The 26,854-nt window shown below is 41.3% G+C and overlaps 1 protein-coding gene across 1 annotated transcript in view; it reads right to left on the bottom strand.

The window, feature by feature from the left end:
* Nucleotides 1–26,854, bottom strand: part of INPP5A (inositol polyphosphate-5-phosphatase, 40kDa) — a 94,269-nt gene that overhangs the window by 36,505 nt on the left and 30,910 nt on the right. Inside the window, exons 3-4 of the mRNA XM_009703050.1 lie at nt 5,388–5,483; nt 4,977–5,051 (exon numbers count right to left, since the gene is read on the bottom strand). Of these exons, the coding sequence (XP_009701352.1) occupies nt 4,977–5,051; nt 5,388–5,462 (150 nt within the window). The 5' untranslated portion in view covers nt 5,463–5,483. The remainder of the gene's footprint in view (nt 1–4,976; nt 5,052–5,387; nt 5,484–26,854) is intronic.

The following is a 26,854-nucleotide window of genomic DNA, read 5'->3' as shown; positions in this document are numbered from 1 at the left end:
ATTGGAACGGGCTCCCCAGGGAGGTGGTGGAGTCACCATCCCTGGAGGTGTTCAAAAAACGTTTAGATGTGGCGCTTCAAGACATGGTTTAGTGGGTTTAGTGGCCATGGTGTCATTTGGTATACGGTTGGACTTGATGATCTTTGAGGTCTCTTCCAACCATAATGATTCTATGATTCTATGATTATTATTTTTTCATTAAATAATTAGCCCGGGCTTACTTTTCTTTTGACTGTTTTGAAATTTAACAGGGAACTCTGAAACACAAGATATTTTGAAAAAAACACTTATAGCCTGATTTATCATAAAAGATTCAGGAATTTGAAAAGAAAATGGTAAAAGTGTAGATTTATTCAAGAACTCCCTGCGCACTGCTACTCTCCTGAAAGCACCGGCATGCTGATTTTTATCACTTGAGAGCTGGCAAATCCAAGGTACGACCAAGTTGTGTGTAAGTAATGTACTGGTGAGTCAGCGTAAGGTCAGGAAGAGCAGACAGCACTGCAGACCCACTTGGGACACCTACACAGAGGGCCTGGGCATTCCCCGAGTCCTGCCTTGTGCTGGGGCTCCTTGTGCTCTTTGGGTGGGTCAGGAGCAGGAACACAAAAGAGGGATGGCTGGGATATGGTTGCACTTCCCAGCTGGGGACTGCCGCCTCTTGAAGGGAGTAAGCAACCAGTTCAGATTAGAGAACCCTCATTTGTTCTTTGCTAATCGTTCATGGGCAAGTCTCTGGAGCAGGAGGGTACAACAGTGCTGTACAGCACAACTTGACTGTACCCTGCCATCAAGATCAGAGGTGTTAAGCTTTTTCTAATTCAAAAGCAACAACTTAAACTGGAATCTATCTGGTACTAAGATGAAACTCTACATGGATTGAAAGCAGCCCTGAGGAGAAGGACTTGGGGGTGTTGGTTGACGAGAAGCTCACCATGACCCAGCAATGTGCGCTGGCAGCCCAGAAAGCCAACCGGACCCCAGGCTGCATCCAAAGCAGCGTGGCCAGCAGGTCGAGGGAGGGGATTCTGCCCCTCTGCTCCGCTCTGGTGAGACCCCCCTGCAGTACTGCCTTCAGCTCTGGGGTCCTCAGCACAAGAAGGACAGGGACCTGTTGGAGTGAGTCCAGAGGAGGCCATGAAGATGATCTGAGGGCTGAAGCACCTCTGCTGCAAGGACAGCCTGAGAGAGTTGGGGTTGTTCAGCCTGGAGAAGAGAAGGCTCCGGGCAGACCTTAGAGCAGCCTTCCCATACCTAAAGGGGCCGACAAGAAAGCTGGGGAGGGACTTTTTACAAGGGCAGGGAGTGATAGGACAAGGGGCAATGGCTTTAAACTGGAAGAGGGAAGATTTAGATGAGATATTAGGAAGAAATTCTTCCCGGTGAGGGTGGTGAGGCAGTGGCACAGGTTGCCCAGTGAAGCTGTGGCTGCCCCATCCCTGGAAGTGTTCAAGGTCAGGTTGGATGGGGCTGTGAGCAACCTGGTCTGGTGGGAGGTGTCCCTGCCCAGGGCAGGGGGGTTGGAACTGGATGGGCTTTAAGGTCCCTTCCAACCAAACCATTCTGTGATTCTGTGTTGCACCTCCTCTTGTCCCACCTTTCTTATCGCCGCTCTGTAACACCCTTCCCCGTAGCACCTGGACACGGTAGTTCTGTTACGGTTACGGGAGTTACACCCTGGTCCATCTGTTCATCTGATATACTATAACTCTGACGTATAATTCAGAACATATGGATTAAATATTAAGACAGTTTCGCATTATTGCTACAGCTCTTTTCAATAGGTTTTCTCTTTTTTCTATCACTACACAGCTGGATCAATCTGGGTGTTCCTTTCTGAAATAAAATTACACAGAATGGTCATTGCACTTCAAGCTAATAAATACAGGTAATTGCTAAGCCAACTTTGGAATAAGCTACAGATAAGTCTGGATAAGCTACAATTAGTTTGGAAAAATGAGACCTGACAGGTTATTGTATGCATTTCAAACTGAATTTCTGTTGAACAGATAATTTGTATCTGTATCAGATTTTTCATAAAAAATACTCATTTTTATAAAGATATCTTAAGATTCTTTTTGTTGATTACAATGTAAAAAAGAAGGAATAACTGTGTATGGACAATGATAAAGTAGCCTGTTGATAATAAATATTTGTCAGGTCTTGTCACATCTGTACACATTCCAATGTTACTGAAGAGACACCACACTGATAAAAAAAAATACCCTCAGAAAAATCAATGGATTTTGAACTAAAGCAGTTGCTAAACACACAGAAAACATCTTTATCCAACAGCCATAGTGCTGTGAAAATTCCCAAGCCTTGCATTGGTACAGCTAAGGAAAATTTAATCTTCCCAAATACTCATCAGGGCACTCCATCCTGCAGACCTGACAGCCCCACTTATAATTAATTATACAATTTCGATGGGAATATCGACTAAACAAAGCTATAAATCATAGAAAAAGTCAATAGGCATGGACACATTCAATCATGTCCCGACCAATGATTACTACTCTTAAAATACAATAATTATTTTCAGGAGCCAGCTTGAATTAAATTTCTGTCAGGCTGGTACAAGACCGGCGGTTGATGAAGGATGCGATGGATTTTTTGGGTTGAATTCGGCACAGAGACATTTATCCTTTTAGATAGGTAGTTTGTTTTTAGTGATCATGGTGCTGCGTGTTTAACTAGACCATGAAGATTAGATTATCTCCAATGGCTCATTATATCGTTTATCTTTTCCTTCCATGTTTGATCTGGAAGATTTCCCACTTCTTGATGCATGAATGAAATGACTGCTGATTTTGAAATGGAATGTGCTTAAGTGGGATTCTGCCTATGCCTTCACACACCACATCCATGTAGGTAAAGTCAACCAGCAGTCATCTGAAATACCACTAGGATGTGGTAAATGGCAACAAGAATAGCTTTGCTCAGCTTTAGAAATATACTGGGAAAAAATAAAAATGACAAGCATTTGAGTTGTTTTAAAAAAAGCTACAAAAATTATTATGATAATATACATAGAGGAAAATCTGGGACAGGAATGGGATTGGTATGGAAACAGTAACTGGGATTAGTGTTACTACTTTGAATTAAATGTCCCCAAAACTGCAAAACATCACTGAAAGAAACATTATGTATTTCCCAAGGATGCATTCACCTTGTAAATTTAAAAAAAACAAACCCCAAACCAACTTATTTCACTGTAACTGTGTCTTTCAGATATGTCGCCTAGACAGGTATTTCCCATAGTGAGCACACACACCACACATGAAAGACATGCCGCAAGAACGGACAGCAGTCCCAACGAACAGGATGGATGTCAACAGATCCTGAAGGGAGAAACAGATCTTCACTTTCCTCATGAGCCTGACTCATCAAACTCTTCTGACCTCAAGAAACCACAGAATCATCATAGAGTCATAGAATGGTTTGGTTGGAAGGGGCTTGAAAGATCATCTCTTTCCAACCCCCTGGCCATGGGCAGGGACACCTTCCACCAGACCAGGTTGCTCAAATGAGTGATATCTCAGATTCTTACATCGAATTAACCTGCTAGGTGTAAGTCAATTTAAAACCAGAGAAGGTAATTGGGCTTCACCTGTCCTCCTTGCCCTGGATCCCTGCAGACAACCGTCCAAACAGCCTGGTTGTCTACAAACAGCAAGAGAATTAGCCGTAGGCAGGACAGAAGAGAGAGAGGGGAGAGTCATGGATCCTGTGTACATCCCATCCCTATGCAAAAAGTAGCAATAAGCTGTGTGAGCAGGCACTCTGTGTAATTGGTACAGAGTGCGGCAAAAGCGAGAGGTGGGGACTAGGGCAAACACGAAGGGGTTTTCAAAAAAGCTGAGATACAGAAGATGAATCCCGTGTCTTCTTTTATTTCGGGTATGAGGAAGGAAGGTAAAATTCAGTCATGCTGAGGAAAGGACTGAAGAAAGAAGGGGAACCTCAGTCTGCACAAATGACTTTGCCACACACAGTTTCCGCAGAACACACAAAGTTTTCTGAAGGTTTTCTTTGTCTAGTGTAGCCTGCTCTATTTATATAGCTCAGAATATTCAACATATCAGTGCTATTGTTTATGCACACATAGGCAGGTCAAGATGTGACACAAGCTAGTGTAGCTCTTCTGATGTCAGTGAAATTGGGCCAGTTTCCACAAGCAGAGGGTCTGGCCCATGACATCCACAATAAGGCTCCCACACGCAATACGCACATTCCAAATTTTTATCTGTGCATAACTGTTTGGGTTTTTTTTTTTTTGAAGCTTAACGTTTTTCCTTTAGATACACAACTCCTAGGAACCTTTAGATGAAATTAAGAAAGCTGCAAGCAGTGATATCAAAATTTTCCAAAAGGAAGTGGCTACATTTTGAAATAAAATCACCTTAAAGAAGATATAAAACCATTCTCCACAGAAAAACTCTAGTCTTCATGACAAATCAGAACATTAGTCTTCCCTGTCTGCTTCCTCCTCTTACGAAGCCCTATATGATTGCCCAAACAGTGCCAGTCTGCTGCAGGGTTTGAGCTTTCTGTTCTATTTATTCATGCATTTCTATTGTTCTTTGCACACTCAGAAGACCCAGATATTTTCAGAACAGCTTTGCATTAAGGACTTTTCCTAAGCTACTATGCTGCATGATGAAGAGCTAGTAAAGAAACAGGATGCTTGAAGAAATGCAGACCAGAAGATGGAGAAGAAAAGTGAATTGTCACATATATTTAATTGACAATTTTTTCTAGGAAAAAGAAGGTAAACAGATGCCAAAGTTAAGAAGCTGTATACAAAATAACTGGCTAAGTGAGGAGGAAATTTGGGGCAGTTATTGTGTTAGATGAATTATCTCTCCTCATTCTGCAGACAGGAAGGCTGATAAGGATAAAGGACTGGTAGAGAAACACATTTTGTATGTGAGTTTCCAACTTGTTCCTTCAGAAGTGTTCAGCAACGAACTTACCGCAGTGCCATTGTTGTCTCTAAATACATCTTGATTAAAATAGTCAAAGAGCTTCTTTTCTAATTGTAGCATAACCTAAAAAAACATAGAGGAGAAAGGTCAGCAAAGCTCTTGGACTCAGCTACCTAATACACAGCTGCTGGAAGTGACCCTTTTAGAGACATGCAGCCCTTTAAAACTACACGACATTTCTACACGTCTAAAGCTCCTTGTCAGCTTGCCCATTTGGTTGACTGGCAATCACTTAAAAAGATCCAATTAACTGAGCATTAGGTGTGACAATCTATATCCCTCCCCTCCCTTTAAATTATCAGTTTGAAACAACTATATTCATGCTTTGTAGAAAAGAAAGTGAACATTCAACAACGTTTCTATTTACACAGGGGGTACAGAGGGCATTAAGTTGTTTACCTTTCGGTCATTATCAGATTCACGAAATATTAGCTTGACTACTTCATTTGTGTCAGCTGCCCGGATAGTCTGCATTGTAGCCTTTGCACATAGTGTCTAATAAAAAAAACAAAGGGAGAAAGAGAAACCAGTTTATATGCAACATAAGGCCACATTTAATTGAATTTTATCAACCTATGTATCTTCAATGTCCACCTGAAAATACAATTTGCTGTAGGTCAAAATACAAAGCATTGCTAATTTTAAGTCACTTCCACTCATGATGGATTTAAAACAATAAACTGAATTACCATTTGGAGAGAAACAGGCAATATTAAGAAAATATTGATCAGATAAGGCAAATATTCATTTAACTTACTACCATGCACACAGGTTCTTTCACAAGTCTGACACTGTATGACACATTAGTTGTAAACATCCTCAAAAGCCACTTCCTACAGATAATGACTCCAGAGCGCTACCGGTTTCTGCACTGCATTCTTAAAAGCTGATAACTACATTGGCACTACAGTTCTGTGCGTTAACTCTTGTTTGCAAAAACTTCGGCCTTGCAAATTAATGTTCCAAGTATAATTTAGAAGTCCAAGCAACTCTTACACAATCGAACAATAAGTTTCACAGCTTACTCTGGATAGCAAATTCCTCATGCATCATCCTTTAAGTAAGAGACAACATCACATCTCTAGATATTTTGAGGACCAGGTATCTAAAACATATTATAAATCAACAGTTTCTCAGGCATAGAGGTATGAATTTCCGAGGAAGTGTCAAGCCTCCATTCATTTGCCTTTTGCCCAGTTGGGGCCCAGTTTCAATGGCAATCAAAGCTGACCTCGAGGTTAATACAGAATAGGTTGTTTAAAGGGCTTGCTCTGTTGCCTTGTAACAGGTGAAAATCTGGAGCTTTTAGCAAAGCAGTTAGGCATATATTTAACTTAAAAACACTTCAGATTCACTGAACCTATACTTTTAGTGAAGCTTTAAGCATGTTAAGTACTTTGAAATGCAGAAACAGACTACATCTTAACTGTGGGGTAGGCAGGCTTCACAAAATGCTCTGTAGTTATCCAGCCTGGGCAAAGCTACTGGATGGTGTGCAGTGCTACCCCAGCCCATCAGCCTGGTTGCTGGAAACCACAAGGCTGAAGACAGAAAGCAGAATTGAGAAAACCTTGGCATTACTCAAAGACAGAGAGAAAATGGCCAAGATGAGCACCCACACCGGGGAGGCAGTTCACCATCCTTTGCTACAGCCGTGGCACAAGCTGCTGATAGGATCTATGCACAGCCCTGCATAAGGATATTGGCAAAGACTATCCTCCTGAATAAAAGCTTATTTTGCTAGAGGTTCTTAAACAAAAGCGTGCTGAAGAAAATAGCTCAGTCAAGAAGAGGCAAAGAGGTCACTTCCCTGCTCTGCCGGTACCATTCCTTTTCATAATGGCTAGGCAACAGATTTCATTTTGCATAATATTCACTTATAAAATAAGTATGTTCTGAGGCAACAGGGTAATAGAATTTCACATCCTACTACATGCTTCTTTCACTCACAAAGAGAAATACTTATATTGGGATTCACTATTAGAAGTGCAGGATCTGTCAGACACAATGCCATGGAACTACAGCTTACTTCTCAGTTCCCCATTCTGAGTTTCTTCTGAAGGAAGAAGTACATGCCAAACATGTATTTAAACAAAAATCCATCTGCTTCCAAATATTTTAGATGTCAGCTGAGGTTACCAGTGCTAGAATGGAAACAATCTGTCAATGGACTTTTTGCCCCCATTTGATAGAAGGACATTAAAAAATGATCCCTGATAAAGGCCCTTGTGTGTTGCCACAGTACAAACAAAAAGCAACAAGCTAAGCAATTTCATTTTTAAAGGATAACTTGAGTGTGATTCAGTAAAAATAAAATACTAATCTGATGTTTTTCTTCAAGTCTGTGAACTGAACAATTCCCCGTTTTACTGAATAAACGATGTCCTTTCCTGACAAATTTTTCTTGATTGTTTCCTCCCCCCCCAAAGCAGTGCCAAGTTTATGGATTACAAATATCTAACTCTGGGTTTTATCCTAAAAAACTTGGCACACTCATGGCACCAACGTGGCCTTAGGTGTCTGTGAAATTAGAGTTTTCACTGGAGAAAGGAGTACTGGTCACACAGACACTGATGTAGGCTGCCCTTTGAGAACTTCATCTGTTCTGCAGAATTTTAAGGTGTTTCTTTGAAAGACTTGGGAGAAGAGAGGGAAGATGCTGGCAGTAGCTAGTCAAACCTAACGCTGCCTGGGAGGGAGGAGGAGAGGCACACTGGACCATCAGGGAAGCTGCGCTTTTGGTACCACTTATTTTAAACACAGACCTACTAACTCTTCCCTCGCATCCACCGTGTACCGTAGGATCCCTTTTGTCTGTTTGGACACGTAATTACCGTTTTGCCATCTGTGTCTGTATGTGGACACGGGTGAGCTAATCCACCAGCGAGCCATTCCCAAAGTGAGCTCCCTCCGATACCAGCCATTGAAATTCAAAGCACAGATTAGCTAATCGGGTCAAGCCCCAAAAAATAGCGCCTTGGGCTCATGTGTCACAAATCAGTCTGGTTGCCTTTAAACAGTGCACCAGATTAGAACAAGCACCCGAACAAACCAAAGCGGAAAACCCGCCGCTCTCTAAAGCTGGTTTCTAAAGCCCTAACAAATCGCTCCATCTTTCACTCATTTAAACTTTCCAAATGAGGGTCAATACGGTCCCCAAGCATCCAAATGCTAATGCGCTTAAGTGCGCTTAAGCAGCTTTCCAGAGTGAATGGGCCAAAGAAGGGCTCGAAAAGACAAGGCAGAGTTACTGTCACTGTCAAAAAGTCATTGTAGCCACCCCCAGAGTGGTTGCAATTCAAGAAATTCATGATTTCTGTCTCTTAAAGGCATCTGCTTGAGAACATTTTTTTTTTCTGAGCTGCTTTATCTCACAACTTCAGGCCCGCTCTAAAAGAAAAAAAATCCGCGATCGACTCTTGAGAACCAATACAGAGAAAGAACCCACATACCTTATTGCTTTCAAATTTCACACCCACAAAAAGTTACCTTATTCATGGACAAAAAGTGATTGGGCAAAGGTTCATTTCTTATACAAGCTGGAGCACTCCTTTTTTCCTCCTCCTTTCAATTTCTACAAAGTCGTAGTCACCCAAGCAGAAAACTTTCGGGAACATATGCCTTTTTAGACAAGTCTACTTATGAAGGGATTTTTTGTTGCTTGTAAAGAAAATAAAAATGCTATGAAAACACACTGTTTCTTTTTTTGGGTATTCCCTCAAAGGCCCTCTTTTAGAAAGTCAGAAGAGGGGAAATCAGATATCAAAACTCTACCGAAGTTATCTTTTCAAAAAAATCTTTTTTCTTTGGAAACAAGATTTGGTTAAAAAGTTTGCAGGAGAGCTGTATTCAGAGCTGAGAGAGAACTCAGTATTCAGCCTTTGCTTAGCAAACACAGACGTGTCTTACTCCTGTTTTCACATATACTGTCCACACAGGTAGATGCTTCGTAGTATTTTTTAAATAATCCTTTGCAATAAGTTATGTGTACTGAAGTGTAAAACATAGCAGTAACTTTTCTGATAATTGCATTGGAACATAATAAAAATGTACTGTTATGCAAAGCTGGGAGTGAAAGTTTTTTATATTGACGAGAGACAAATCCGGAATTTCTTCTAAACTCTGCAATCCTCAGAAACGGAAAGCCTGTTGATTTACAGCATAAACAGAACTTTCAAAATACATCTCCTGCCATATATACACAACACATTGAAATCTTTTAGACTGTATTTCAGCATACTTAGAGTAAAAGGGGATAAAGACATTAAACAATTGTGTTATATACACAAACCACAGACACACAATGTTATATAATACATATTACATAATTGCTTTTTATATTGTGTTTATACGGAAACGCTCTGAGCAGCTGTGAACCGTACTACTGTTTCCTGCTAGCAGTGCTCTGTTGAAAATTGCAGCTGATTTTTCATTGATTTTGCACTCCTGCTTTCTGAACATCCTTTAGACTCCTGAGTCCACCTCTCGATGTGTGAGCTGAGTTATTGCATGCTTGTAATTACTTCAACAATTTTTTTTTTTTTTAAAAAGGTGTTAGCCAAGCACATACAGACTCAAACTTTCCTATTGCCTCTGTCTACTGATTCTAAAGATCTGTATTATTTTTCCCAATGATTTGAATACTCTTCTTAGGACTTATTATTACTTTGAATTCTTCTCCTAAAAAAACCCCCAACAAAGAAGAATATATTAATTGCTCCTTTAGATTTAAAAATGTTCAGCAATAGTTGCAATTGCAATTTCCAGTAAGCCGCATCGATTAAAACAGAAGTGTTTGTTGCTGCAAGTGCCAGGAGAGAAGTGTAGAGTCTAAAGAATGCTAACACGAGCCAGTTGAAATAAGGTCTTGAGCACATGAGCAACCAAATCAATTAAATTTATGATATTTCATTTTATTCCAGTTACATACTCTGTGGATTCTGGCAGGATAGAAAAGACAGAGGTACATGTATCATCTAATAGTGAAATACTTCTTCTGAAATGCTGCTCAAAACCCAAAATCAATCTGACACTTATTAAATTAGGATAATCAAATGCTTTTTTATTATTATCTGGATGCAAATTGTATTTGAAACAATCAGCGAGGTAAGATATTTGCTACTTTGGGAATAACAGGAACATCTGTCTTACTTGGGCTCCTCCTTACCTCTGAGGGGTTGATATGATTTCCTGGGTATTGGGAATATACTAACAGTAAATTCACCAAATCATGTGATGTAAGAGAAATAAAATTTGCAAGTGAGAAAACCAAAGTTAAACGTAACTTTCTGAGTCACTAAGAGTGGTGCATTTAGGTACGGGACAGGTAACATTATTAAAATCTATCTGCCACTGAAATGGAGACTTATTTTAGCTAATTTTTCACAACTGTGCAGAGGTATTTGGCCATACAGCTGCTGCAAACAATTAGGGAAATGATAGAGCTAAATTCCCCAATGTATAGCAATCAAAACCCACCTGAGAGGACATACACTTTTACTTGAAAAAATATCCCTTAGACTATATATTAACTTGTGTTAATTTTAACTGCATGTAAATAGCAATAATGTCTCAGAGAAGTTACTATGCTTTTAATACTCATAACTTTTCAGGAGCAGGAATTTAACTCAGCAGTGAGATAAACATTGGCTGACAAATATAAAAAAGTATTAATGAGAAGCTCCTTAAAGTATCAATACATGAAATTACTTTCTCTCTGAACAATCCCAGAGGAGTAAGCTCATGCCCAGGGGAGCAGAGACAGAGGAGGGGCTGGGTGGGATGGAGAGCAAAAGCCACCTCCACCACTCCCATCTTTCCTCTCAGCACGTTGCTTATGTAGCATGCATGCTGTCCATCTTCTGATGGCAAATCAATGCAAATTACATGATGCTGCTGCCTGTATTCAATTTAGGACTGATTTAACTTCACAGCCAGTTTACAGCAGCACCAACTGTACCACCTGTGAAAGCCTGGCCCAGAAGCTGCCCAAGCCCTACAGTAGTACCCTGGTCTGCACCGCATGACCCTTTTGCTGATTTGTGGCACAGGGATATTTTGGTTTTAAAATTCCTCTTTGGGTAGCATCTGTGACAAAAAAAGCTCTGCACTAAGACCCTATCTTCCTGCTCCCATTCTCCCAAAGATCTCCTGCGTTCCTAAAATAAACGATCTCGGCTGGAAACAACATGCATTTCTTTGGTCTCAGTTTCACATCAGCTGCACTAATTCATCGTGAAATGCATTTTCTTGTCCAGAAACTTGGATCACTCGTGACAATGTTATCAAAGCTTAGCGCCAGGCAGTGCAAAACCATGTCCATTAGTTTTTCAGGTACTGCACTGAGTAAACAGAGACCAGTTTAATGGCATAGCCTCTGTCTGGCGGTACACGTAACTGCCTGCTCTGTCGGTGATACTCTCTTGCCTGCTCTATTATTGCTGAAGACAACACCCAGTTCTTACAGAGTTGTCTTCTGCAGTCACGGGTGAGATTTCTGTTTGTGTTTGCAGGGGAGGCAGCAGAGCCACAGTCCCACTAGCCCTCAGCACAGACCGCTAGCCCCAGCCCACCCTCGGCCCGGGCAGGAGCGGCCAGCTCGGTGCCAGGCACCCGCAGAACAACCTGCCCTTCCCCAGGTCTGGAGAGAGCTCCGAGGTCGCCGGCTGTGCCCTCCCTGCCTCTGCAGCTTTCCTCCGTGCCAACAGCTGGTGGCAATGACGGCTCTCTTTTCGTCTTCTTCAGAAAAGAATCTGAATTAAGTCCAAAAGGCCTTTGCCGCTAAGATTCTCTGAGATCACAGATCTGGAAGAAAGTGTCAAACGCCCAACCTTTCGTTCTTGGAAAGAATGTGCTATTACACTCTGTCCCTGGAGACAGGACCACTACATTGTGGCTACCACCTGCCTCCTAGCACCTTTTTCACCCAGAACATATACTTGTGATGGCAACTGAAAGAAATCCTTCTTGGCATTTGTTACATGTTTAGCAGCAATAAAATCCAACCTGTTTATTAGATGCTCAGCGTAACCTAACTCAGCTACTTAGACACTGTGCTTAATGTATAAACCTCTGATGTTTCAATCTGACTTTCCTAATTTTGGCTAACTATCCTAAACATTGTTTTCTTCTGAAACCAAGCAGTTTGTTCAGTTAGCCGTTACTTTGTACGTGATGATTTAAATCTAAATTTTCATCAGTACCCATCAAATAGCAGAACATTAATTACTACTTGCTCACCTACAGAGATCCAAAGAGAAAGAATAAGGGATAATAGTTTCTCACATTCCTAAATTTTTCCCCACAGAATCTTCCCACACCCCATTTTGACAAATTGAGAGAGAGACCTTCATTAGAGACTTTGTGGTGCTCTGTCCTAAACAGTTTTGCAAATGTAACAATCCCCCGTTTTGTAACTATTCTTCTTATTCAATACTGGTGTAAAATAGATCTTAATTTTTTTAATTACTGTTAATTCCCTCCCCAGGTGTACCTATCTCTAAGAACTAACAAATCAGGGCAGAACTCCTTTTCCATCACACATATTCACCTCCATGGTGAGCAGCTAGCTTCTAGTTTTCTCTATCTGACTCCTGCTGCTCAGGTTCCACGTCTTTTTGGATTCTCTTGTTTCATTTTCCTGACTATGATCTCCAAGTCTGAGTTCAGCTAAGGGTCTACATATTGATTCACAAACAATTTCTCCTGAGTTCTTTGGCATCCGCATGCACCAGGAACACAAAACTTTGTAGGGCCTCTGCAGGCAATGGTGCAGTTTTCAGGTAAAGGGCTCTCCTGCCCCCTTTTTAAGCTCTCGGTTTAAATTCACTTGCTGACACGGATAATAAGTTTCAAATGCATTCAAGACTTTGATTAGATCTGGATAAACCCTACCACACTAGAAGATCTGGAACTTCGAAGCAGTCTGCTAGAAAAATCCATTCCCTTCTCCTGTCCATCCTCTTAAGTTACTTAGCATCACTGCTGGATGTCAAGTAGGGTCCTGGGGGAGTTTTCAAAGACAATGATTTGCTTTTCCATAATTACAGGAACGGGAACAGCCCAACTGTTCCTATGGAAATCTTCTGTATACAAGTTGTCTTGTCCCATAATGTGTGAATCCCTTGAGATTTATTCAGACATTCTATTACTTCTCTTCCATTATTTTTTTCTGCTTTGGCCAAACAGCAATACCAGCTCAAAAAATTCCTTGTTGGAAACCTTCACAGTACTTACCTCTTTTTTACTCCAGCTGACTAAGCAGAGAACTGTATGTATTGTTTCTGCTAAGCAAAGACTTTGGTGAAGCACACAGGATCTGTGATGTAAATCTGTTTCTGTAGAGAAATGTAAAATCCCCCGTTCCCTTGAATTCAGGAGGAATGAAGTAAGAGGCAGCTTCTCTCCTTATAGCTAAGCTTGCTTTTATCCAACTTTCAGACTAAGAACCTTCTATTTCTTTCCATTTAAAAAGCAAAATAGCCTGTGAACTCCATCTGCTCCTGTGTGCCTTGCAATTGCCTTTGTTTTGAGTGGTAACATTTGCCTCTGTGCTGGTGGTGTTATTGTTTCTGCTACCTCTACATTTAACGGTTTCTTACAGCTGTCAGAAATGAAACATGGGAGCAGTAACATGAAGCTGTAAAAATTTAAGCCAACACCTAACTAAATTCTTTGGTGCTTCTTGACTCACTTCCAGAGTTGGACATTGCAGGGTTCCAAATAACTGGAGTCCATAAGGTTTATTCTTCTTCACGGTCCCAGGGAGCACACTTACTGACGCGGCCTGCCGGGGACCGACGAGAGTGTGCGCTGCCGGGTCACGGCTGCTGCCAACTGCTCTGCACAGCAGAGTGTTTCCATGTTACTTCACTCAGAAGAAACAGAAAGCCTCAGAAACACTCCCATGCAATATTTTGTTCCACCAACTAGGACCGCCAAAAAGAGTAAATTCAGGATTTGCTCTTTAAATTAATGGGGAGTTTTGTGCAAAACAATGGTGTGACATTGCTCAAGTTCAAGGCCTAGCCTCTGAAGAGTATGAACCTTTGGCTTCCACAAGTAGACTTGCAACAGCAGGTATCATCTATGTAATATATGATGCACACCCAATACACTGTTCAGTAGTATTTTTGCACTTGACTTCTATTAAGCTCATCCTCAGAAATAAAAATTGGAGCTGACTTTTAAAACATGAAGTATTGGGCAATTCTGAAATCAAGCCACTTATCTACCTAAAAGCTATATGCCTTTAGGCAGACACTAGCTACTTTTAATCACAAAGTGAGAAATATGGAGAAGTACAAAACTTTTTTAATCTTCTTATCATGCATAATAGCAAAAATAATTAGTCCCTTAAACAAAGAGGGAATTTGAGACCTGGAAGAGGAAAGTGACTTGCACGGGGCATAAGTGCATTCCGGGCTGCCGGCACCTCAGGCCTGTGCTCTTGCTAAGTCTAAGCACAACTGTGAAATGGATGTGTGCCCTCCACCTCACCAAATGACCACAAGTATGTACGGCAAAGTGGGAAAGATGTTGATAGTCTTCCACTGTTTCCTGCCTATGGGAAAAGAACACCCTTCCTCTAAGTCAACTTTACTTTTTAAGGGAGTAAATGTGATAAGAAAATAATTTCCAGTTCACTGTATCTGGTTTTCTGACCTGAACAAGTTGGGAATGAGAAATTCACTGTGTTAATAACAGGAATGTGAGGTACAGTGTTACAGTGAGACTAAAAGTTGGCTGATCAGGTGATGTCTTGCTGATGCAACATGTGGACGATTTCCTTACTGTATTTTTCCCCTTTCTCTGTTTGTCCAGCCTCCCTGACTCTACTCTTTTTCATCCTGCTACGTCTCATTAATTTCTCATCGAGGTACCACCCTGTCTGGTTCCACATAATTTGCTCCTTTATTCACTTTTGAAATGTAGTATGAGACCTGCAGCCTGTATGTTCAAATAATCTTTTTTAGCTAGTTATGTTCAAATAGCTCAGAGAACCATGAGGCGGGATTGCTGAACTGTCCTCCTCTCCCATTGCTACTGCCACGCAGCTGCCTGCAGCAGCACCTCGACTCTGAACACGCTGAGAAGCTGGGCTGTGGGGCTGCGGCAGGTTGCCCAGGAGGCACACTGCCGATCGGCAGGCTTATGCTTCTTGAACAAGACGCAGACCATCATGGAGTTCACCTATTTCCAGGAGTACTTATTCACACATTAAAATAAAAATGAATGAAAGATATCTTTGTAAAATACTGTACAAGGTGTGGACCCAAGGTTTACTATATTCTCCCTGATAAACGGTAAGATGGACTGAGAGATCAGTATGTGTATGACACATACACCACACCCAATAAAAAGACTGGCACACATAAGAAACAGCTGTGGGGTAAAACAGTCAATGTGGAGAACAGGAAACAGGGCGGCAAGTTCTACTTACTGTCTCTTTTCACCACCTCTGGAAAGGTAGATTTGCATCCTCTTTGGTGTGGTTTCTGATGGTGTAAGAATGAAGAGTTTGTGCAATACATCAATATCCAGAATTCCCTCCAGGACACCACCTCCACTGAACGGGCCCAAAGCTCAGTTGCTGACCATCAACAAATTGCAACGCGGCCCTTGACCAACTAGAGTGATGCGGCTGACCAGAGAGAGAGGAGGATTTGGAGGAACAGCAACTTCACAGTGCTGGCTGGGGATCCAGAGGGATTTAACGCAGCAACAAATGCTGATCCCCAGCTTGTTTGACACCACTGGGTGCTGCAGAGCACCACTGACAGAGGACAGAAAGCTCTGCCAGAAATGCAGCTTCCACGGTCCTCCTGCTTGTACGGACCAATGATCCATCCGGAGGGAATGGGGGCCCAACTGGGCAAACGACCAGAAAGCATATTCTACAGACCTTCTGAAACACAGATGAAAATTTTTTCCTTAAAGCAAAATGGGATTCAAACATGCTGAGAAATACAGAGAGCTCCCAATTATGCAGAGAGAGGGAAAAATGCAAGTTCAAAAGTGTTAACACAACATCATTTTAAAGCTAACAGCTGTGGACTAGTTCGTGAAGTGCTATTCTTTTCACTGTATCTTTAAGTGCTGTTAAATTCATTTGTCACTTGATCGAAAGCCAACAGGCTACAAATCTCCCAAGTCCCTCTCGCGCTGAATAGTGACAGGAGTATTCTGTTCCGCCATAAGAAAACATTTGTGTGCGTCTCTGTCCGGAGTCATACATGCTACTTTAACTCATCTGCCTCCCCATTCTCTCCAGCCCAGGAGGACAAATTGCTCACTGTGGCTCCCTTTCAGAGGCAGTACAGCGCGCAAAGAATCATGACTGAGCAGAAACACAAGGAACAGGCACATAAAAATTCATCACTTTGGCCTCCTGACCTCTTGCCACTGGGTTTGGCAAACCCTGTCTCAAAAAGTAGCACCAAGGGAGAGCTAAGCAGACCGGCTGAGTGAAATTACTGACAAAAAATATCTTGGACACAGGAAAACCCCACCAGATGCTTCATTGTCTTTGCAGAGAAGTGGTGCTGAAAAAGGGGGTGATCTACCACATGGCATATTGGGTGGAATAAGTAGTGCCATTGTTTCAGAGCAGCTCTGTCACTTTACTGACTGCAATACAAAGAGGTGTAAAGCAAGATTTAATCCTGACTTTTTAGTCAGCAGATTAAAACCAATCATGCCAGATGTCCACAAGACTGTTTAACATACAGAAAGCTTTTTCATACTCTACAAAAAAGCGAAAGCTGTAATAACTTCTTCTTTATTTCCTCTAGAGAGGCCTTTTTCACTCACTTTTAGTCAGAAAAAAGGGAGATGTTGTAATGGATTTTAAGATGTGCTATTAATTTTTACTCTAGCCTTTGCTCTTTTCCCTTTTGAGACAAAGCTAAACAAAGTAAATTCTTTTACCCGCCCAAAAACAGACAGGTATGCCGAAGAAAACTGCTGGTATAAAAAAGTCGTGATTTCAAAAGGAATTTATACCTGTAAGACCAGAAATGGACACTATCAGCAGTATCCATAACAGAAGTTAAAATTCCTCTCTGTAATACTTGATGTGACGCAAAATATGAAAGCGTGGTTGTCAGTGTGCTGGTAAATGAACATCTAATCATTTTCCGCCCAAAACGGAAATTGTGCTTGTGTGACTTTTTGCACAAGTGCCTCCTCACGCGCGCTGGCATACACCCAGTCTGAGGACGTGCACACTATGCTGCCGACCTTAAATGAGAGCACACAGGCACACATCAAATCTGGGGCTGAGGGTGTCTTGCATAACCCTTAGGGTAACCCTTGCTGTACAGGACAAACCTCATGGGGACCACGAGAGCAGCGCTGGCCCCAGTCCGGCAGTCCTGCGGGGAAGGTCCACGTGGAACCACAGGACGTGCGCTGGCAAGGGACGTCGCCCTTGCCCCCGCGGCTGCTCCTGTAGTGGGACCCAGAAACCTGGCCGAGGTCACCGGATGCTACAACAACCTCTAAAATATGAGCGCTAAGAAGTGATATTCTTATTTAAAAATACTCACTCAGTGCTCTTACTTAAACTCATTTACAGAACTGTTAAACACTTTGCAGTGTGTTGCTTTCTTCTTTCTCTATTTATAAACAAATTAATCTAAAAATATCACCATAAAGGATATAAATTCAATAATTACCATACTCTCAAAATATGTCTAGTATTTTTTTCTGCTATATTACAAAAGTGCAAAAAAATCTGCTTGTTAGTGCCCCCCCTGAATTTCTATAGCCAAAATGTTGCTAAATTCAACAAAAACCAGGCTGTATATATAGTTTCTCATATTAAAGTGCAAATAATTTATGCATTTAAGAAAAATAATTGACTTAATCTTTGGAAAAACACTGTAGAAAAAAACACATTCCCTTAAAATTCCAGTATTAGACTGATTTGTATCACATACATAATTTACTAACTCAGAAGCTATACGGCAGCACATAATGCCTTGCTCGGTATCCCTTATCTATCAGTTGCCTATGGAAAAAAATACAACTTACATATCTCATTTGATTTCTTGGGATGCACTTTAACAAAATTCTCATTACAAGCTCCTAAAATAAAAGTAACCATCTTATTGAGTCACTGACCTAAACCAGTACTATTAAAAAACTTTTCTTCATTTTATATCTAGTCAAGACCTAAATGAAAACAGTTAAGATCATATGATATATGAACTAGCAAGACATTGCTTTAGTTACACTGACACTACGTTAAGGATGGACAGAACCTTTTACCAGCCTTTTAGTACTTTCAGAGAAATACACGTAACCCCTCACCACCGTGCTAATGCAGCTGTGAGTGTATGCTCTATTAAACTAAATCAGCCATATGCATAACTGCAGATGTTCTTCCCTCCTGCCACCAACTGAATTATTTTGCATCCTTCAAACTAGGGTGCCGCTTCAGGAATTCATGTGAGACAAAAGGATGTTTTGGTTAATCATGGTTTACAGTATTATAAACCATAGCCACAGTTACAAGCCTAGTATCATGTTTTCTTCCCGGAAATTGGATTTCATTAAGTTAATTAAGCTGCACTATTTGTCTTTCTATCATTACTATCCTTATTGTATTCTTTGCAGGTCTCGTATCATACTGGTAATTTTGGACAGGTAGACACCTCCACTAATGTTTCTCTTTTCCCATGTGTGTTATGATGACCGAAAGGTGTAACACACTTGCTTTACATCTTCTGGTATCTCAATCTTGTACTGAAGAGACATGGGTAGGCACCATAATGAAGATGATGGCAGTTTCTAACGAAGTCCAACTGGAGACTCTCAAGCTACCTAAGACGAATAAGTCAACTCAGTGTAAATCTGACGAAGAGATTTCTGCCAGTTAAATACTTGTTTCATCACCACTTATTCCACTTTGGAATTTGCACAATTTTAAAATTATAATTCTACTCCCTACTTCTGAGTTTCTTCAAGCAAGTCTTGTGGGTGGCCCTCAAGATACATTTTACCAATTTTTCATGCCCATCCCTCGAAATGTGACCCTGCTCCTGCGCTTTTATCTCTCTGACAACTTCACACAGGAAAACATGCAGCCCCTCTGATAGCATGAAATCGGAAACAATAGCCCCTGGAAACAAAAGGGAGTAGGGAGGCAGGATACAGTCCAGGTCCTGGCTGATTTTAGGCACAAACAGATGTTCATAGGACCCGATACCCTGAGCAAGCTGAAAGGAAAAGCTTGTAAAAGAAATGGACCTTAAAAACAATGTATTGAAGAGCTTTAAATAAAGGCAAAGGGAAAGCAATATGGCTTTCAATGATAAATCTCAGCAAAGAAAACCAAAGTGGCACCATGAATTTCAATGATGCATTTTTCTTTTTCAATGAACTCTACAGCTCATTTTGAAATCTACAAATTGCTCAAATCTCAACTTAGTTTACAAGTCTCTCATAGCCATTAAAAGGTTACAATACATGCATTTCTCGTTTCTTGTAACTAATCACCATAGCTGGGAACACCCAGTGAAGTCCTGAAATATAGGCTAATGCTATTATTTTAAAAGCTGCTTATAGCTCAACAAAGAGGAATATGCTGAAAGAATCTTGACTGGAAAAAAATCTTAGACTAGCTGTAGGAACAAATTATGTTCAATCTCCTTCTCTTTTCATGTGCACTATTTCAGACTCAAAAAGCCCCACGTAAAGAATCTATGAAGCGCTGTCCTGAATTGGACCCGAGTTCTGTTTCACAAAAGCCAATACGCACCATTTACAAATGAAACAAAGTGCAGAATCACTTCTCTGACTGAAGTTCCTGCTTTTGTGATTAAAACTCTCTTCCTCTTTCTTGAAGAGCCTGCCATCCAAAAGGCCCTGTGCCATGCTCCAATGCACAAAATACATGTATTCATTACAGGCGAAAAAAAAAAAAAACCTGAAAAATTTGGCACAAAGGCGGGTGCATAGCTTAAGTCCTGTTCAGGATAGCCCTCACTTGAACTCTGCACATTTGCATAGATTTTACCTATTGATTGTCTCTATCAGGAATATAGTGGATAACTAAAAGAAATGTTTCATCAGCTGTTTGTGGTCAGGTGCAGATTTAGCTTGTTAATTGTTAGTATCAATGAGATGCTTATAGTAAAGAAATAAAGCAGTGATATCTTCCTTCACAAGCATGAAACTATAGAAATAATTTTAATGGAAAGAAGATCTGAGACAGAAGGTACCTAAGTCTGCTTAGGAAGCTTTAAGAAATTACTAGTCAAAAGTCAAGCCAAAAGTGACCATGCATTTGTCTAGTCTAATCATACATACCACAGACCACTACGTTGCACCAATTTCCTCCTGAACTGAAGCAAGTGGCACCTCTTTTACCAAAACAGATCTTCGGAAAGGCAGTAGCTCTTGATAAGACATGGGACATTCACCAATTCCTCTGGCAGTCGCTCCAAAAAAAGAACCTCATACTAATCACTCTTGTCGCTAATTTCTTGTGTATGATTTTTCACTTGAAATTGTCTGTTAGCAGCTTCTAAATATCATTTAGACATGAAAGGAATGGGAACATTGCTGTAAACATAGCAGAATGTGGAGACTGCAGCCTTCTAACTACAAACTCCTGGTAAACCCTCTCTGAACTACCAGCCAGGACTCTTCAAGTTAAATTTAATAGAGGTCTAAGGAAGCCTGGTTCGGCAAACCTGATACTACTACCTGTGAAAGTAATTCCTCTTTGGCATCCAGATCTGGCTGAGGGTCTTGGTAAAAAGACAGAGTGCCTTACTCTCCTCTCACACCAAATCATGCTTTTTCAATACACAGAGTGAAGATGTTTGATGGATGTCAAAGTACCAGCTCCGCAGCCACAATGTAAAATCAACTTTGCAATTTAAAAAAAATGTACCTGAAGGGGCATTAATGACATATGCCACAGCATTGTCATGAGAGCTGAGGTTGAGCTGTCTGCCTTCAGTGTCTCTTACTGTTCTGACTACTAACAAGTCCTCAGTGCTCCTACCCAGGCAAACATAGCCAAATGCAAAGTTAAACGATGACATGTTTTCAATGAACTCATTTTGCCATATGATCACTTGATTACCATTATCGTCCAAGTTGTTAATCTCATGACAAATTGCCTTGTTCAAGCATATTTTGCGATTGCATTACATCTTTCAATTTTTTTCTCACTAACAACTTTTCCATTAGTTTGCCTGAAATCAATGTCAAGCTAACGAGCTTTCAGCTAATGAGAACCTTGCTTGGTGCTTCTCTCCTTTCTTCCCCCTTAACTACAGGCACAAATCTATCCCTCCTTTAGCATTCTGCAAAGTCCCAGGTACTCCAATTTGTTCTAAACCAACATCAAAGACTGTTGGCTACAGATGGACAATTAAAATTGGCCAGTCCTACTAGTTAAAATCCTCCTCCGTTACTAATAGACTATTGCATGCTCATTAATCTTCATGTGATGAGTATTTTCTGTTTCTTTTATCATGTAGAGTAGAAATACATACAGAAGACCTCTGCTACTTCTAAAACAGCATTTTCAGTTTTATTAAGCATATGAAATAAAAGCTGTAAATTTCTTTGTCCTACTTTCTAAATGGAAACCTGGACAGATACAGTAAAATATTGATCCTGCTCTAAATGTCCAGAAGTAATGAACATAGCAAATGACCCTCCCGACTAAAGGAAAGAAAAAGAAATGACAGAATAATGAAGGAACAACAAAACTGCTGGAGTGATGATCCAGGAGAAATCCAAACCCACCCTGTTCTGCAGAATGCCCATCTCCTGTCTACAACTCATTCAGGCACCTCTCTGCCTAAATCCCACAAAAGCCTTGCTTCAGCAAACACGCTGTGAGCACGCTTGTGCGCACAGATAGCGCTGCAGTCGCAGCCACGGTGAAAGCGGACAAAAGGCAGAAAACGACTGCCACCCAACTTCCACTTACTGATTTAACCGTTAGGACACATCACCCAGACACAGGAGGCTCAAAGCTTTCCTCCTTTTAAAAATTATACAGAAATATGTCAAGTAGAAGAGATTTTCAGTACATTCAAGGAAAACATTAACTCTGATTTTTCTACTGTCAGACATGAATAGAGCTCTCAAACATTTCACTTGGGTCCAATACTGACATCCTCATGAAATTCAGCACTTGTTAAAACTGAAAAAATGAAAGACAGAAATGAAAAGGAAATCTTTCTGGTTTATTTAATGACATTTACAAGTGGGGTAATACTTGAGAGAGTTATATTTGATAAGACTTGAACACCTACTGAAAAGAATTTCTCGTCTCTACATAGTGGATACTCACTACTCATTATCTAGACTTTTGGACTGTCTTCAGGTATTTGAGAGTGAGAAAATCAAAATAGACTAGGGCTTTGAATGGCATTTAAAAATATTTTTTTCTGGATGAATGTTAGTAACATAGTATTACTTGCATGTGGCAGTACTGAACTATCCATAACAATTTGATTTCAGATCCGTATCAACTAAGCAACCAGTATGATTTGCACTAACTTTAACATGTTTTATTCCATAAAAGACATCCTTTAACTTCTTGCAACTACACTCAATGTGCAAGAAATTCAGCTGCCAGTATTAAAGCATTTTAAAATTACCATTACAAAATCACAATAAATTAGCACACAGAGCTGCTCAGTTTAAATACTGTAACATTACAGGCTTCAATGTAAGTTTTACTTAGTTCCAGGGAAACTATTGACGGCGGGAACAATGTTAATGGTAACAGCCTACATATACCCTTCTACAACTTCCCAGTGTGCACTCATGGCTGAAAAAAATCTGTGCAAGTTACTGGCAAAACGTCAAGTGAAACAGCCAACGGTATAGAAATCATTGGCAAAAATAGCTTTTCATTTCAATGGTCATCGGTTTTCAACCAGAAATTCTGACAGCAAGGTGTCAACACAAACTATTTGATATATGCAAATTCTGACAGCAAGGAGTCAACACAAGCACAAGCTATATGCAATATCAGGCAACTATTTTGAGACTTCTGTAGAGCCTAACTACAATAGGATTACAGCCTTAATTTTGTCTATCCCTGCTTTTATTGTTTGTCATTGTTTCTTAGAGTTATTCCGCTGTCAATATTTGAAGAACAGAATCCTGTCTTGATATTGATTTCCTAAAGACTTTGAATCACTGTCTTCATAATGCATATATTTTAAGGCAAGTGTATGCAAAAGGTGGAGGTGAAGCTGCTTATTGAATTAAATCAATACCAGACACCAGATCGGCAATTATCATCTAGTATTCATTTTATATAATGTAAAATACCCGGTAGACAGAAGAAAAACAAATTTCCCTCCCACTTCGGCCATCTCTAATTTAAATTTCTTGTATACTCTGGACCTTTGGCTTGCTTAAGTTCAGTTGCTGTCACTCATGCGTTTAGCGCGTACTCCAAAGCTGGTAATGGTTGGGTTGCATAGTGCCACCCTCTGTGATACTTCTGTGGTTCACAATGAAAGGCAAAGAAAGCAGTGGCAGCTACACTCTGGAGATGTTTCTCCAAGGGGGGCTTAGGGGCTGTGCTGCAGGGACTTCGTGGCTCAAAAAACCCCAAATGACAGCGAGGGGGGAATATGGGATCCATACGGAAGTCCAACTCTATCCAGGTTAAGTTTGGGCTTCTGCAAGCTTAATGACAGTACTACTGTTACACTGTGTTCAGCTGAAAAAATACAAAGAATTAAAAGTGGTTTAATTTTCAGTGAAGCATTAGAGTTATATGAATAAAAGTAATCTAGAAATAGCATTACAGAAACACAAAGTGATTTCCATACAGAGTTCATGCAGCATATGCATTTCTTTACTGTCTCCGTGGAAGCAAGGTGATCTGAGTGCCACACAAAATGCTTGCTAGAAAGGCAGTAAGGACAGAAGTTTAATGTAACTAGCGGCAATGGTACTGTAAGCCATTCTGAGCACTTTTTGAGGCTGGAGAGTAAACTAACAACCTTTTACTGTCTGAGGACTATTCACCGGTATCGCTCCAGAGTACCTGGGCTGGGCACAAAAGGGCTCAACGGCAGATGATGGAAATCTTCCTCTAGCCACTTAGCAGCCTCCCTGCACTTAACCATGTGCGCAGGACTGAGCGCAGTGGCCTCACCCTGTGTTCGTGACCAAAGCCTGTGTGGCAGATGCTGAGAAGCTATGCTGCATTAAACGCTCAGGAAGACATTTTTCCTCCAGGAAACTGATTTTCCCCCTTTTCCGTCAGGAAAGCATGAGAGGCTGAGCACATCATTTTGCGCCACTGAGGTGCACCAGCCCACATCAGAGGTGTGTCAACCCACATCAGGGGTGCGCCAGCCCACGCCAGAGGTGTGCCAGCCCGTGTCAGAGGTGTGCCAGCCCGCATCAGAGCGCTGCCTCTGCGCCCCCGAGGAGCCCACGGGGAGCGGCAGCACCAGCTCCGCAACTCCATGTGCCAGGAGAGCGAACCCCCGCACCCGCAGGCATTACATGCACCTTCCATGAACCCTGGCCCATTCTACAGGGTTTTTTCTACATTGGAGGAACAGTTTCCAAGGAGCACAAAGGGGCAGACCCTTTGTATACTTTTTGTATGCTATCTATGGGACTCCAGAGTGCCATAACGGAGATGGAATTCAGAATTTGCTCCCACTAAGATGTCTTTTCATGTACACAATTTTTTTTTCAACCTCTACTAGAAAGTGCTATTTAACTGTTAGCGTTTATTTATCCCACTGAAATGGCAAGTTACAAAAGTGTTTGGAAAGTCAGCTACAAAGAATTGGTCCTCTAACTACCCAATGGTATGTAAAAAAAAAAATCCAAGGAAACAACAAAAGCCAGTAGAAGCCAGATGAAAGATCCTAATGACTTTGCAGAAATGTCCATGTGGGTAATATACCTTGCTCTTCCAGAGGAAGACACCATCAAGGAATATGATAATTTTCAAGGATTTTATTGGCATATCCTTCACTCATTAAAGGAAAAAAAAAATCTATTCTATGATTGTTGAGAATAACATCAGACTGTATAGGTCAAAAATTGACTGACATCACTCTGGACAAGCATTATTGAGACACACAAAGAAGCTGTTGTGCCTTTAAGCTTATGGTACATTGCAATGCAGTAAATGAAAAGCCGCTATTATGAGGGGATGTTTATGTCAGTATCTGAAACAAATCTTCTTTTTACTAGGATAATACTGTCTTAAATTGTTAACTGTTGATCAGATAAACAACATGTGATAAAGATCATATAATCTCTTTTCATAAAATTAGTTTTAACCCTTTAATGGCTTTACAGATTAGATTATTACACATTATTGAGCCTTGTGAAAGTTTATAATAGCTGTAAATAACATCCTAACAGATTTCTTGTGTAAGCAGTAATGCAAACATTCAGGATTAGATTTTAAACAGTGTAGAGATTAGATGCTAAAATTTTTACAGGAGACAAGGTATCAGTCACTACCAGGAACTTGTATCCTGTCCCCTTCCCACTCTTCACTAAGAAAGCCTTTTGGGTTTTGTGTAAGAAGAAACTAATTTGATCTCCATGGTCAGACTGTAGATTTAAGAGATGTTTTATGCAGTACAGGATATAGAGGACCTCTATGGCGATGTATCACCAATACAAAGGCGACGCCATTTCAAAGAGGCAGCACGCACAAGACGCACTCCCAGTGGTCCTTCAGTCCTCAGGCAGGATTAGTGAGAAGCAGGAGAATGGTCCCAACATCATCACTTCATCCCCTCGACCTTTTCAGCAGATAGCTGAAACAAATGGCCTTTGGGTAAGGTGAACATTTAAAATAACGCTATCCATCTCCTCTCCTATGTCTCAGAGACATAAAGCTTAAAATAAAGCAATTTACTACATACTGATTACCTGAATCTAGTGACAAAACAACATGGGGTGTATTTATGAAGTCGGTACAGATGGGTGAGAAGTCCCTCCTTCAAATCTCATCTTTCAGTGGGACTTAACAAGCACAGTCCCTGCTGTGCTCTCCAGATCTGAATTTGCCCCTTGTTGGACAGACGTTACGGCTATTAGTTGGGAGAAAACTATATTTTGGCTGACTAACATAGTTTCTGTGACAACCCGTCTTCTTTATGTGACACAGATGCTTGGGCAGACCGAAAGGAGAGGGCCCAGGCCTGACCCTGAGGAGGGCAGGCTTGGCGCTCGCCAGGGGCAGGCGGGCGCTCGTGCTGCAAGAGGCACCCTCTGCTTAGCGGAGGAGAAAGCCCTAACTCCTCCATCTTCTGACGGCTTATCTCCAGTGCTGTCACCGTCATTGCCCGCACCACAGAAGGGGGGACGGCCCACCATTGCACAGAACACCTAAGGTACAGGAACATTATGAACAATGGGCCCTGGAGCCTCAGTGTGCCACCACGAACACACAGTGACATTCTCTGCAGGCAACATGGCTGCTGCGGACCTCTCCTAAGCCCGGGGAGAAAGGAGGAGCCGCTCGGGCGCCCGTCTGCAGGCGAAGGGCGAGAGCACGGCCACGCTCTGCCGACAGCTCTCACCCCAGCATGCACGTGCGTCCCCGTGGCATCTCCCAATCTGCCTGGCCCCAGCCGGCATTTCTGAGAGCGCTTTTCCCTTCCTCGCTTTTCACTGCTTGTCATCTGGCTGCACCAACTGGGAAGTGGAATTTAAGTAACTTATTATTTGCTGTTCAGACAAATTCCTAAATCCTACCCTCCACCTAAGAAAATCCCCGATTACAAAGTATTTATATTAGGTTGAAATTATCCACAAAGATGAGAATGAGTGTAGTTGAAAGGGCTGCGGGGTGGGGTACGACTGCTTCAGAGCCACCTGGGGCTCCT

Source organism: Cariama cristata, unplaced genomic scaffold, assembly GCF_000690535.1.
Source record: "Cariama cristata isolate BGI_N322 unplaced genomic scaffold, ASM69053v1 scaffold16686, whole genome shotgun sequence".
In the NCBI taxonomy this organism is placed as follows: Eukaryota; Metazoa; Chordata; class Aves; order Cariamiformes; family Cariamidae; genus Cariama; species Cariama cristata.
Note: the sequence above shows the minus strand (reverse complement) of the source record. Positions and strands in the feature narration are given on the sequence as shown.